Here is a 15,335-nt window from a genome sequence, read left to right as displayed (position 1 = left end):
AGTTTGGAGGCCCAATTGCATGAGACGGCCAAGGTGCGGACGGAGGATGGCGGAGGGGGATTTGTATTAGAAATCCACCTCGTCCCTGTTTTCTCTTGCGTTTTTGGGAAAGGTTCTAGTTTGCATCCTGCACAGCTACCCAGAATTGCTTCCCAGTCCACAAAAACACTCTTTCTGGATCCAAACCTACCCAGTTCAGCTCTTTCTTTAGGACACAATCCATTTGATCAGAATGTACACCAAAGTTCTGTTTTATTTCATCCAGCTTTAATCCAAATCACAGTAGATGCATTGAAATCAATGGGATTTATGTAAGTGGTGGCTAGCAAATCCACTTTAGTAGGTCTACATGACAAATGAAATCATTTGTCCACAAGGGATGGAGCCAATTTTATGTGTTCCCCATTTTTATTTATCCAACTATCCCTGCTCTGCCATTGAAACTCACTGGGTGAACTTGGGCAAGTCACACTCTCTCAGCCTCAGAGTAAAGTAAGGGCAAACATCCTCTGGACAAATCTTGCCAAGAAAACCCAGTGATAGGTTCTCCTTAGGAGATCCATGCAGATAGTTCTGCTGTAACAAGGAGTTGTTGGGACTGTAGCCCATGTGTCGACTATGGTTTGAAATTTAATTGTGGTTCTGTGCTCTGTCCTTTGCAGGGTATTTACAGTTGCATCCATGGGGTCCACATTGAGGAGAAGAAAAAGTCACCCAGCTTCACCTTGACCAGTTCCCAAACCAACATGTTGAAACTCCTGAGAACGGCCAAGAACATGACCAACATCACCAACATGAACCCTTCACGGATTAATTCCCCCAAAAGAACATCTGATTTCATCCACAGGGGTTCCTTGATCATGGACATGATGATGGATAAGGGGAACTTGATGTTCCCAGACAACAACAGGCCCTTCCCGCCCAAGGAGAACATTTTCACCGACAACATGAGCGACCTCCAGACCTTCATGGGCAACCGGCACAAGGACAACCTCAACAACTACGTTTTCCAAGGCCAGCACCCCCTCACGCTCAACGAGTCCAACCCAAACACGGTGGAAGTGGCTGTAGCCGCTGCCGCCAAGGCGGAAGGGAACTCGCGCCCGAGGCAGCTGTGGAGGAAATCGGTCGAATCCTTGCGCCAGGAATCTCTCCGCCAAGGCCAAGGATCTCAGAGGGAGAACGATTCAGATGAGAACCGGCAGCACTCCCTGAAAGGCCCGCGGTATCTCCCCGAAGAGATCATCTGCTCGGACGTTTCGGATACCTCGAGCCGGGCCACCTGCCACATGGAAGCCGAGAACAACAACAAGCACCACAAGTCCAAGGACAACGTGAAGAAGAGGCCGGTGGTGAAATACCCCAAGGATTGCAGTGAAGTGGAGTTGACATATCTGAAAAACAAATCCCTGCCCCGGGATAAAATTTATATTATCGACGCGGATAAGGAACGCGGCTTTCACCTGGAGACGCCCCAGTATATTGAGAATATGATCCTTCCTGAGTCGGTGGAGTTCCCTGACCTTTATCAGGAGCAGGACGACAGCTACCGGAAGGTGGAGCCGGGTAACAGGACTCCTTTGCCCAACGAGGAAAGTCTTCCAAGTAATGATCAATACAAGCTGTACTCCAAGCACTACAGCTTGAAGGATAAGAACGCTTCGCTCAGCGAGGCGAACGACAGGTACAGGCAGACGGCCACCCATTGCAGAAGTTGCCTCTCCACCTTGCCTGCCTACGCCGGCCATTATTTGAGCCGGTCGCCCTACAAGTGCGACTCCTGCGTGCGGATGGGCAACCTCTACGACATCGACGAAGACCAGACCTTGCAGGAGACGGCCAACTCGATGCCGCGGGGGGAAACCTACCGGCACAACTGGGTCCAGAACAACAAAACCCAGCCGCCGCCCAAAAAGAGCAAGCTGAAGATCAGCCGGCAGCACTCCTTCGACAACCTCTTCGACAAGTCCCGGGAGGCGGATGCCGGGAGGCCGGCACGCAGCGTAAGCCTGAGGGAGCGGGAGAAGTTTCTCGAAGGTGGCAGCCCTTATGCAAACCTGTTAAATGCTCCCCAAAGCAAATTCTTGAGCAACAATGTCCCGCTTTTCACACGCACTCTGGACGACGGTAAGAGGAGCAAGTCTCTGTACCCAGACTGCTCCGCAGAGACCCCTTTTCTGCACTCGCTTTGCGACGACCAACACTTGTCCCTCGGGCGGAGTCCCGCAGGCCTTTATAAACTATCCTTGCCTACCAAAGCGAGGAATGATAGTTACTCCCGGTCGTCGGTCAAATCGACCGGCTCGTACTGTTCCAGAGACAGCCGGGTCCACAACGACATGTACATTTTGGAGCATGGGATGCCTTACGCTGCAAATCAGAATAGCGCCTACACGGCTCCAAGAGTTTTAAATTCCTGCAGCAATAGACGCGTGTATAAGAAGATGCCTAGCATTGAATCAGATGTTTAGCTATTTATTTCCTCTTCCCTCCCCACCCTCCAGAAAAAAAAAACATTAACACTTTTATCTATAGGGAAACATAGTTGCCAGCATCCTTTAGAAGCGAAGGGGGTATATTCCTTAAAGGTGGAGCGGAAATTGGAGATTTGCAATGTCTTTTTTACTGGTCAAATTGGTGTGCCAATTGGTTACGCGGTTGCTCCCAAAAATAATAAGGGAAGAAAGGGAAAGAAAATTACGAAAGCTAAAATACCTCTCTCCAAGGGCATATCTATACTACAAACCTACATTGGGTTTTCTATGTCTTTTAAACCGTCATGGCGTCCCCTGAAGCGTCCTGGGAGCCGTAGCTTTGTGGCGGCGCTTTGGGTTTGATGTGACGGATCCTTAGCTCTGCTCATAAAATATTACTGTTCCCTGGGAAGATGGAGTCACCGTTAAAATTGTTTTGCAGTCTGTAGTGTAAATATATCCCCCCGGGGTTGGTTCACAAAAAATAAAACGATGCCCATGGATGCTCATTCCATGTTGGAATAGCCCTTCCGGTTTCCTGTTGGCAACTATGTTATTTTTCTATGACGATGGTTGTTTTACCTTGTCCCTCGGACCAAGTCCTTCCAGCACTTTCGCCCCCGTGAAATCCTGCCCTCCCCGCCCCAAAACCTTTATTTTTTAATAGAGAATAAGCAATATGGTATGCATGTACTTTGACACAGAACAACTACAAAAAATACAAAAAGAGTTAAGAATGCATTTGCACACTGACAACGGTAAGACTTGTCAAAGAGATTAGAAAGCTCATCTTCTCTTTTTTTAAAAAAGAACAATGATATATATAGGTATATATAGATATATAACTATATCTATTTGGTTTAGTCTCATCTTTGTTTTTTTAAACACAGTCGATCAAAAGAAATATATATATATATATATAAAAAACTAACCTCAGGGCCCATGAATGGAAACAATATTGTGTTCATCTTTGTCTGTCTTACAGAGACCAAGGCTGCACTCCACCGTGGACTTCTCCCCTGCCAAACCCCATTGAAAGGAATGGAAGTTTCCTAATTACTAATTGAGGTCACTCGTTCTTAGGGCAGATCCAAGCTGGGCGAGGCGGCACACAACCAGGAAGGGAGGAACCTGTCCCAGGAAAGGGGTCCCAGGACAAGGCAGGGGCCGGGCGGGAGGAATTGTTCCCCGTCTCCCCCTAAAGACGCCTGGAGCTCTGGGTGACCTTCTCTAGGGACAGGTCTTGGATGGTGATGGTTGTGAGCCTGGGACCCTAGAGAAGGTCAACCAGGGGAGTCCCACTCCATTGAGGCAGAGAGAGGTTGAGAGAGAGCGGTCTCCATCTTGGCCAGCCTAGAAGACCTCTCTTGTCTAACCCAGTGGTTCTCAACCTTCTTAATGCCGCGACCCTTTAATACAGTTCCTCATGTTGTGGTGATACCCAACCATAAAATTGCGGTGTCTCGGTTCCTAAGACCACCAGAAATACGTGTTTTCCGATGGTCTCAGGCGACCCCTGTGAAAGGGCCATTCGACCTCCAAAGGGGTCGCGACCCACAGTTTGAGAACCGCTGGTCTAACCAGTGAAGGAAGTTTGGGTGTTTGTGTCTAGAGTAGTGATCCCCAAACTTTGGTCTTCCAGATGTTTTGGACTCCAGGTTCCAGAATTCCTGACTGTTGACCAAGCTGGCTGGGACTTCTGGGAGCTGAAGTCCAAACTATTTGGGGGCCCAGAGTCTGGTCTAGAGAGTGGTCTTCTGGCTTTTCTACATCTTGGACAACCTAGAGACTTCTTTCGTCCAACCTGTCAAGGGAGCTTAGGTGTCCTTGTCCTGTGCCAATCTGAAGAGAGTCCTCAGGTCTCTCAGTATACAGATTTCCAGGCCATTCACCTACCTAGGGACCAACTAGCGACAACCATCATTTACCTTGAGGGGGGACATCAAGGGTTTGTGGGGGACTGACGCACTTTAGCCACAGGGACTGACGTTCCTCATTGTCACCAAGGTAGCTCCATCCCGCTGTTCCCGAAATTGGACAAGCGGATGAGAAGTATGCCTGTGTTCTCCGAGAACTCCCATTCTTTTTAATGATACCTGGAGTCAGTTCACACCTGATCAGCTCTGGTTTTGACATTGGCTAATTTAATTTTTTTTAAGTAAGGAATTTAGCAGGTGAAGCGAGACATCAAGAACACCTGGCAAATTTCTTTGCTCTTAAAGGGCGTAGGAGCAGCGAAACGTTGGCAACACTATTTTGAGGACCTTTCAGACCTTTCCATGCAAGTGGGTGGAGATACAAACGCAGTGTAAGTGATGTTAAGCCAGGTTTTCCCCAAAGATATAAGTCTTTAACAGGATCCCTGTCCTAGGACATAACATCTGCAGAAACCATAATGATGTAGTAGTTGATACTCTTCTTTTCATCAATCATAATGTATTCCCCACTCTTGGTCAAGGCAGTGGGGCATTGTACCCCAATAACTCTGCATGGGATGATACCCAAGTGCATGGAAGAGGTTTGAAATGGCTTCTTTTGCTTGTTGTCATGCGTCCCAGGGCCATTTACACAGGAGGAGAAGTTCTGTATTGAAATCTATTGATGTTGCAGCATAAAAAGCAGACCTGGATGGATAGCACTTTATGGTACTTTAAAAAAAAGATACACTTTAGTCTCAAAAGAGTCTAGTTGACTGTAGGAAAGACGAGGGTGGGATTGGACAGCATGGATGCTGCATAGATAGGGTCGGGGGGCAGGTTTCCCTATATTGGGACGGACGTTGGCCTCAATCCTAGGGTGCATCTACACCATACAAATAATGCAAATCGACTCCACTCTTAAGTGCTGCAATGCCATCCTATGGAATCTTGGGGTTTGTATTTTTGCAAAGTCTTTAGCCTTCTTTGCCTGAGAGTGCTGGTGCCTTACAAAATGGCAGATCCCAGGATTCTGTAGGATGGAGCCATGGCAGTTAAAGTGGTGTCAGACTATGGCCACATTCCCACGTACATATCTGAATCAATGGATCAGTTCGGCAGCGGAGTGTGGTTCGCGCTACGTTTGCCCCGGTCGCATTTTCTTGTTGCAAAATAAAATAAACCCACTTGTGGTTCACATTGACAGATGAATCGGTTCGAACTGGACCCGTTCCAGCTGGCCGATGGGCAAATTGAAATTGATTCAAAAAGATGCAGGTTAAGTGGGCCTAGCGTGTTGCCCCCAATTCGGTACACGTGCCAACTAGGGTCATATAAACCGCTTCAAACCGATTTGCGAACCGGTTTCAAACATAGTGGGAATGAGCTCTGTATTATTTCTGCAATGTAGATGCACCCTAAGTTTCACCCACAGTAGACCCATCCATGGAGTTACCTAAGTGTTGACTCACCATTCAAAAACCAATTGAATGGGTCTACTCTAGTTGGGACCGATGGGTAGGATTGAGGCCATGATCGCCACCATGTTTTTCAGGGACAAGGATCGGGTGAATTGTACCCCGCGCCCCTCAAGAGATGCATCCTTTCCCAAAGACCGCCTTGTTGAGTCTAAATGGACCCTACATTCCAGGGAGAAGATTCTGGAGAGACCCATTTTGGGGATGGAAGCCAAAAAATAAATAAGGGGGAAAGAAAACGTAGGCCCAACTCATTGCACTTGTAAGACGTTGGTTTTATGTCGGTGTCCAAATACTTTCGTTCCGTTGCACAGATGCTCATTTGCAATGAAACCGGTTTGTAGAAAACACACACACGCCACACACGCACGCACCAGCTCCAGTGTCCCGCATTCACAGCTTGAATATCACCGCAGCTCTGGGGAAATACGTATTTTGATTTTTTTCGAAAACCAAGTCTTTGTGTATGGAGCGTACATCTGTAAAGCGGTAGCCTTCATAATCTTAACTTGAATCCTAAGTGTGTACACAACGTTTGTGTCTCTCCTGTGTTGGTGATGATAACTCAGGGCTGTATAGTATCTCTCTCTTCCTTGTTCCTTCGTGTTGCTCCAAAACAACAACAAGACCCCCCCCCCATTCCCAATCCCAATATAGTTGTCACCAAAACAATTGTCACTCCGTCGTTTACAACCCCGTATCGGTCCCATCCCAACGAACCGTCCGTCAATGTTAAAATTATTGTCCTTAACCTATGATGCCAACAGCCATAGATGTTGAACGGACTCAACCAGGAATGCAGTAACTGTCTTGTTTTCCCGTTGTCTAGAAGCTTAGTGGTTCTCTCTTTTGTGACTTTCTTTCCTTCTAGAAAATACGTTGCGTTCGTTGGAACCTTTCCTTAAGTGCTGTAGCGCCGTCCTATCCTGGGATTTGCGGTTTTGCAAACGACACTTGCAAGCTGCATTTCTTTTTTTAGTTCTCTGGTCATATTCATCCAAAACACTCAAGATTTGCACCTTAGATGATCCTGTAGTTACTGGCCATTCTAGGGACATTTTGGCTGGACGTTCCTGTCCTGTAATCCTGGAGAGAAGCTGCCAGGAATAAAATGAAGGCATTGTTTCTCTAAATAGGAATCATCCCTCCCCCATAAAATTTTCCTTCAGTCCTCAAATTTCCAGCATTGCAAAGAGCCAGTCACTCTTTGTATTTGCATTCCTGTATTTGCATTCTCTTGACCACTTTGCCTGTCTCTTTTCTTTGGATGCCTAAACGCTGCTTCTAATTCCTCGGCTGAAGCTTTCAGTTAATGCAATGCTAGAAATGAAGGAAATAAAGGGAAATCTCACTGAGGGCCAGGGTTATTATTTGGGGAGGGAAAGCCCTTAGTGCCACCCCTGGAAATCCTTCTCCCAAAAGACAAAACAAATAGGGGGGAAATTCCAGTCTGGTTTTTTTTGGTCACATACAGACCCAATGCCACAGTTTAAAATATGCACTCTGCGAACACACACCAGCGAGGAGGGTCACACAGATCCAAACTGATTTATCAATATCGGTTTATCCGTATGGATCAATTCTGTTTCATATTAAATATAGCTTCAGGGAATACCAAAGGTAATAGTTGTTAGATCATGTCACCTCTGTGCTCATCCCATGGTTGACTTTACTCCGAAGGAAGCCTGGCAGTGTTCTGCAGGATAGTTTGTGCTTCTATGCTTTCCAGGTTGCTAAGGCTGTGGTCATTGGAGTCATTTATACTGTAGTAGTCCTATAGGAAATCAGGGACTACCCCTTGAGTAATGTGTTGGAGGGCCACCCAAGACATTGCCTACCTGTTTCCCATGCCTGCCTGCCTTCCTGCCTTCCTGCCTTCCTTCCTTCCTTCCTTCCTTCCTTCCTTCCTTCCTTCCTTGCCTACTAGGTTCTTTTTAGATGTTGAGCCTTGTTCCCACTAGCAGCTCGCCTTGCCTGACAAGGCCAGAGCAACAGCTACTGAAGGTGATGGTAGATCTTGGTATGTTCTCCAAAGAGGATGACAACTCCTAATGGACGTTGGATCTGCGGAGTGGTAGCCAATGGCTTCCCATGTTAGTGAATAGGTGCCTCTGCTCAGATGTGTATCGGTGAACACACAGATGTGCAAATATGCATTGCTAGTACATTCAGGTGTGCAACATTGCAGTTCAGTAAGGAAGTTGCAGGAGAAGCAGTGCAGCATAGTGGTTTGAGTGTTGGGACTGTGACTCTAGAGATCAGGGTTTGATTCTCAGCTTGGCCATGGAAACCCACTGGGTGACCATGAGTAAGTCGCATGTTCTCATCCCCAGAAAGCATTGTGATAGGTTTGCCTTAGGGTCACCATAAATCGGAAATGACTTGAAGGCATACAAGGAGGTTGCACTGACCATGGGAGTAACTTATGCGCTATCATCTCCTTGGTGTGGGATCTCGGGCGTAGTTCGTGATGACTCTGTCCTGAAATGCTCTAAGTAGACTCAAAGGCGATGAGAGCTTGTGCCACCAACTTTTTCTTTCCTTCTCTCCGTCGGTCTCAAAGGCACTACAAGCTCCCTTTGCACGCCGTAGCGCAGGTCATTGACCCAATACAAGGGAACATGACTCACGCTGCGGAGAATGCTTTCTGCAGATTTGGAACATGATAATGTTCCCAAGTACTCTCTGGGGGCAAAAACAAGAGCTCCGAGTTTTATAGCTGTAATATAACCTTGTCCAACGGACCACATTCAGATCTCATCCAATGGTTAACAAATTTGGGTCACTCGCCAAGCGTCCTCACAGCTCTCCCTTGACACAGGTCACTTTTCCATCCCTGAATCCCATAATGTCTTGCGCTCAAATTGTTTTTTTTTTCCACAAGGCAGTCTCCTTCGATTCAAATCCTTCTTCCTTTCCAGCCTTACTCAGGGTCTTATCCATAGTAATATCCTCTTCCTTATTTTCCCCAGCAACCGAACACTTCTCAAATTCTTCCATCCCTATGTTAAGGCTAGACAGCAGACAGAAAAGAAACAACAACATTCTGCAGTCTTTTAAGTTACTATTTGTCTTGGTGGAACTACAACTTCGAAGTGCTAAATCATCAGCCAAGATTTCCATCTTTCACTATAAAACCGACCGTTTAAAGCTGAGCAAAACTGAGGACGCAATGGCTATCCCTTCTTTACTCTAGCACAGATCTTTCCTTTAAGCATTTCTTCCTTTCTAACACCATTCTTTGCATCAAGGCATGATCCATAACTAGCCGAATCGTGTGATTTCCCATCCTACGTTGTTTTAAGGCCCCGCGCAATATGGTGGGGTGACATGGCATCTGACTACATTGATAAAGCTGGTTTCTAATTCTTTCGCAGCCCTATTAGGAAGACGCTGTGGGCGCCTCTAGGCAATAAAGTCTTGTTGCATTTAAAGGATCTGCCCTTCCCATCTTTGCTGCCAGTATTTGTGAGGCATGTTTGAGTACTATTGATTTGCTTGCCATTGCTCTCCAATTCCCAGTGTGCTTTCCCCTTCTTCCGTGGTTTTGGGAAGGCGTTTTGACTGGCTCTCTTGTAAAACATCTGGGATTCCCTCTGTCACCAACCACCAAGTGAATAATTCTTTTAATAATTCCTATTCTTTAATGTCTTTAATCCTAATCCCATGTGGTCCAGTCACTCTTCTGTTCTCAGTTCTTCACTGTTTCCTTCTATGAAACTAGCTCTTCTTCACTTCTTCCACCCTGACATTAGGCTGGGTTCTCCCATGTCTGGATGCTCATGTACCTTGGATCTCCTATGTCCAAGTCATAGGACCTTTACCATGGTTCCAGATCCATCTGCTTTGTCTCTTATGTTTAGCATCAGGACAGGGGTCAAGGCTGGATTTAACACTGACCTCTGCCATCGCTTATACTTCTCAGGATTCGGTCACACTTTGGTGTGGAGCCTCGTCCAGTGATTTGAAACAGACGTGTTTCCAAAATGGTCCCGTTCTGCTTCCGCTGGAAAGAAGCAAAGATGCAATTGTATTTCCCAAAGCAGGACGTAAGTACTCATGTTGCTGTACCTAGTTGTACCACTTGTGTGTTGTGTTACGGTGGGTACACACCTAGCCAAATGGTGGGGGCCATGAAGAAGTTGAGGATGGATAGTATTGGCATCGCAAGTCAAGGAGCAGTTACTCTTACAGTTGGTCTGTGCGGCATTGAATACAGTCCGATCCCTATTTCCATGGGGATGTGTTCCCAGACTTACATAGCGAGAACTATGGATAATGGTGTACACTGTATTTCTGTTGGAAGTTGACCATAGAGTTGTCCTCCAGATGCCTGGAGAGGTGGTTTTTCTAGGCCTCTGGAGGTCCTCCAGGGCAACTCTGTGGTCAATCTCTGGCAGAAGTTGACCATAGAGTCACCCTGGAGAACCTCCAGATGTCTAGAGAGACCTTTCTTTTCTAGACATAGGTAAGTGAAACCTAATCTCATGGAGATGGAGGTCAGGCTGTATTCTTTACTTTGCTTCTGTATCAACATGGCATCAGTGCCCACCATGGGCACTTTTACATCCATCTTTGGTTAGAGTAGGTAGCAGGAGATGGGAAAAACCTCTCTCTGATGGAGATCCTTGAATGCTGCTTCCACTTAGAGACTACTGGGCTAGGTAAACCAGTAGACTAGCTTGGCATATGCCCGCTTTATATGTGGTACCCATAAAGTCTCTTAAATAGAAAACATTGTGCCCCTGGGTCTAAAGGCTTGGGAGGTCTACTTCCAGTGAGCCTAGACCTTAGGACTAATGGCACCATCCATGAAAATGCTTCCATGTATTTATTGTAAAATGCACCTGAGCACTTTAAAAGAAAAGACAATACAAAAGTCAGTGCAGGGCACAAAGTGAGCATCTTGCAGATCTGTTCAGTGTACGTTTGTGACACATCTTGAACCTCCTTTAACAGCGTGAAATAATCCACAAGATTTCCTTTGGACATGATCCACCAGGAAGTAGCTCCCAGTGGATTGTGGCCATAGAGTCGGAGTCTTCCTCCTCCTCCTCCTCCGCATGCTGCTTGCTGTCCCACATTGTACCAAAGAAGTTGACTGAAGAGCATTGCTTTTTGCACGCCTATGGGATGAAGGGAGGCAGCTGGGCGATGGAGATGCTTAGGGGCATCCACTAAAATCCACCACCCGCCCCATTCCTCAGTTCTTCCAGCAAATAATTTTGCCTACTAACTTGAGCCTCAAATAATTTTGTAAATCAATAAATCAATACAAGGATGACCATGTAGTGCTTTCCCACGTTGGTTGTCATTGGCCTGACTCCAACGACTTGCCCCAACTGCAGGAGACTCATGGACTCAATGCCAGTGTTGACCCACCTTTTAGGAACTGATTCAGTGGGTCTAACTCTAGTAGGATGAGTTACTCCCGTGTCTGTTTTACGTGATACGAGGAACATATGTGTCAGAGATGGTGACTGTGCCAAAAGCTAAATCTTGGGATTGCGCTTGTGTTTGCTACCAGAGCACGGAATAGGGACATTTTTGGGGGGCTTCAACTCTCAGAATCACCCAGCCAAAGAGTTTTGGTCTTAAACAAGTCACTTATAGAAGCGGACAAGTTCCTCAACAGTTACGCTAGGGGTAAGCCGGAATTATGGCATCCTAATGGTTGGGGAATTCATAGCGATGGTTGTGCTTGACCAAACATGGCCCTCAAAAACCATCTTTGGAGGCTGGCAGTGCTTTGACCTAAGCCCTTAAAGGTGATGGAGATTGGGGTGCCTTGGGATAAGCGCTTGTGGCAGGAACCCAAGGGGTACTTCCATCTGGTCTCAAGGCACCTCCAAACTGGAGAGTGCTGGAGATGTCCTTTTCCAGCACTGCAATCTCCTAAATGCTTTGGTTGGAGGACTACCAGATTGTATCTGGCCCTGCTTAGCTTCTAAGATCAGACAGGAACTGGTGCCTCAAAGGGATTTATGTTTTGGAGGAAGGAACTGGCCAAACCGCCTCTGAGGATTCCTTGCCTAAGAAAACTCTATGAAACTCATGGGATTACCGTTAGTAGAAAGGCAACTTGAAGGGACATCCAAAGATAAGCTCTATCCATTGGAGGCAGAATATTGCCTTTTTCGCTGGTGGCCGAGGGTTAGGAAGGCATGCATAAGCACTGCTCCTCTTTGCTCAAGTCTTGATCCCAAACCCCATTTCCCTCACGTCGCTGCCTCCCTGGTTTCTCCCTTTTCACGTCGAATTGTGCCTTGCTTGTTTAATTTATGCATTTATATATACATATATTCGCTTATGTCGCCCGTCTTCTTCACTTTGGAATCGCAGAAATGTAGAATTGGAAAAGGGAGCCTAGAAATACCTTCAAATAGAAATCCAGATTGAGTAGCCATCTTTTTAATCTCTTGTTAGGTTTTTCTGGAAACATTTGACGTTCCGGCAAGGAGGGCATCGGGAGGTAAATCTGAAACGACGGTGTAAATGGGATTACAACACATGCGCGCATCCCGCCGTAAATACGAGGAAATGATGCTCTCTTACTCTGCATAAATTGCTTTTAATGCTCTCTTCTCCCCCTTCCCCTTATTTTTCCCCCCAACTTGTCTTCCGAGGCAATTTGTTGATGCATCCTTGAGAGCATCATACTTCAGAGCGAAAGCGTTTGGTGATAAATTTTGAAGGGCTAGCTAGCAAAAGTTACTTGGCGGGGAAATAAATCCATGCCTTGCAAAAAGATAAATGGCTTTTGCAATAGAGAATCGAGGCCTGGTGGAAGAAGTGGCAGACATCATGAGGCTCCCGAATCGCAGCGTCCAAAGGGATCCCAAAGGCCAGGTAGTTGACCCTTTTCCCATTACAGGAACCCATCATTTTAAAGCACCCCCGATTCCCGTGTCATTTCTTGGAGAAGAGAGGGCTCAGACTATATTCGCAAACACTTCTGTGTGTATATATTTTGTCTCTTGGTTTCTCAGTACCCAGCTCTTGGGTGGATGGTAGCTGTTTCTTGCAACAACAAACCACAGAGTATTGGTTCCTAAGGGTTTTGGATTGGATACCCAAAATGCAAAACGTAGGGCTGGAAAAAGCGTCTCCCAGTTTAGAGCTGAATGCACCCATTCATATATGTCTTCAAAATAGATTGCTTCTGGCGCATGCAGAAGCGCGGCGCAGGTGTTTGCAAAAAGTGTTTGAAAAATCAGAACGCATGAAGACTGCATGCGCTTAAAAAGAGTTCATTGTCGAGCAGAGCTTGGAAGAAAAGTGGCTTTTTTGTGCACTGACCGTTCCCAGAATCCCCCCAAAACAGTGGCGGCGGATTCTGGGGATGATGGTCTTGAAAAAGGGACTTTCCCCCCAGCTCTGACAAGAGCCCTCCATCAGTTGTGTTGTAGTGATGATGATAAAGCCAAATGAAGAGTAGGATGGTCAACTCAACCGTCTCATATGTAGATGTATTCACGGGGGGAATCCAGCCAACAACATATCGCTCCACTTGGGATGACTTTTCTTTTTTTAACCTTTAATACATGAAGAAGACATACTTCTGGATAATCATTTTGTATTTGTAAAGCAGGAGACGCCCTACTAATATTATCCACCCATGAATCATTTGTATGAAACGCTTGAGTTAAACCATTGAGAATCCATCGATTTAGCATTCTCATTGTATCCTACAAATGGTACCCAAAATACACTGGTTTTTATATACAACTGCTATTCTTTATACGTTGGTTGCAGACATAATATTGGATGCATTTAAGTTAGTACAGTTTTGGATGCAATCGTATCACCATTTACCTGGGAGTAAGCCCCATTGAACCCAATGGGAACATATGGATGAGTAGACAAAGGATGTAAGAAACAATGCTGTTAGAGTTGCAAAATTGTACTTTTTTTGTCCCAAAAGGAGTGCCATCCAACCCCAGATTCATACCTTGAGCTTCCCTGCATGGTATTCATGTATTTTAGGATATGTTGGTTGCGTTTGCACACGACTTACGTTTAGGTGTACACTTAACAATGACTCGGGGGTGTTGTTTTCCAACCCTGATCCAAATGTATAAAGAGAAGCCCTTAGAAAGTGAAGCTCTGGGAGAAAGCTTGAGTTGAAAGAGACGCATGAGAGCCAAGCTTTGTGGCACTAACATTGCATTGCAACAGATGCACAGTTGTGTGCACCAGCTATCGGAAATGGAAGCAAGCGCATTGGCAACACACAAACACACAACTTTCAGTTTTTTAAACTCAAAAAAGACATACACATGTACGCACATAAAGAGATACCAAGTATGTCCATACACACAACATGTAGACTTCTTTACAATCTTAACACTGATAGTTGGATAGTAGGATATCCTGATGCAAAAGGATACAACAACCACAAACACAAAATAATCTGTTATCCAGGATTTTTTCGTTCCTTCGTTCCTTTGTTCTGTAATTCTGTCTCGACAGCCGTTTACCCCAAATCCAGCATATTTAAATCCAAATGCATGACTTAAGTGCTCTAATACTGTATAAATAATATTTTTCAAACATATCTACAAAGAACCCACAAATGTTTGCTTCAAACTTTTGATGATAGAAGAAGAAACAACAAAAAAGTATATAATTACTTATGGTTGTCTTAAAAACTGTATTGTATTTTTCATTTTTGTTAAAACTATGTAGGCAGGAGAAAAAAAGACGAGAACGAGAGAGAGAGAAAGAGAGGGAGAGAAGATAGCGAGGGGATGGAGGAATGTGAATGTTTGCACATATTGAAATGTATATACCTGCGAGAGAGCAAAACAAAACAAAACACATGTGCCAAGTATAACAAAAGATGTACAAAATGTAAATACGTGAAAAAATTCATTTTTCTAATAAAGATAATTTCTGCCAATTGATACGAAAATGGGAAAGAAAAGGAAGGCTCTGTCATTTTGCCGTTCTTTCTGCTTCCTTCATCTTCCGGTTTCCAGATGTACTCCGTAATCCCATAAGACCCATTAGGTTCCCTACGTTTACATGATCCCCAAAAGATCCCAGGAAGGATCCCGTTGGTCCTCCAAATAACCCGAACCGGAGGTTTATGGGGCCGAGAGAGAACAAACGGGGGAGAATCTATGCAGGAGGGAAAGGCTCATTTCCTGTAGCTTTTCATCTTCTTTCCATTCAGTGCAACCTCTTCGTGTTGAAAGGCTTTGTGCGAAAAGAAGAACAAGAGGCGAGGAAAAGTCGGATCTTTTCAGGTGACTTAAAAATATAATAGACCATAAATCAGAGGATGAAATGATTCAATGGATGGTGGGTTTTTTATTCTCCCTGTGATTGTAAAACACTGTCTTTATTGTTGCACAGAGCAGCCTCTTTCTCTCTCTCTGTGTGTATATATTCAGGCACTGAATGGTCTGGAAAATTAACGTTCAAGCCTTTAACACCAGAAAGGTGAACTTTGTGAAAGTGTG

General features: G+C 45.4%; 1 protein-coding gene across 1 annotated transcript in view; it reads left to right on the top strand.

Annotated features, from left to right (window-relative positions):
• The window catches only part of GRIN2A (glutamate ionotropic receptor NMDA type subunit 2A), a 107,089-nt gene extending 92,305 nt beyond the window's left edge, over positions 1-14,784 (top strand). The window contains exon 14 of the mRNA XM_089476707.1: positions 663-14,784. Coding sequence (XP_089332833.1) covers positions 663-2,471 — 1,809 coding nt within the window. The 3' untranslated portion in view covers positions 2,472-14,784. The remainder of the gene's footprint in view (positions 1-662) is intronic.
• Positions 14,785-15,335: the final 551 nt, after the last annotated feature.

The sequence above is a fragment of the Sceloporus occidentalis genome, unplaced genomic scaffold (assembly GCF_023333645.1).
Source record: "Sceloporus occidentalis isolate IW3139 unplaced genomic scaffold, rSceOcc1.0.p SCAF_10, whole genome shotgun sequence".
In the NCBI taxonomy this organism is placed as follows: Eukaryota; Metazoa; Chordata; class Lepidosauria; order Squamata; family Phrynosomatidae; genus Sceloporus; species Sceloporus occidentalis.
Note: the sequence above shows the minus strand (reverse complement) of the source record. Positions and strands in the feature narration are given on the sequence as shown.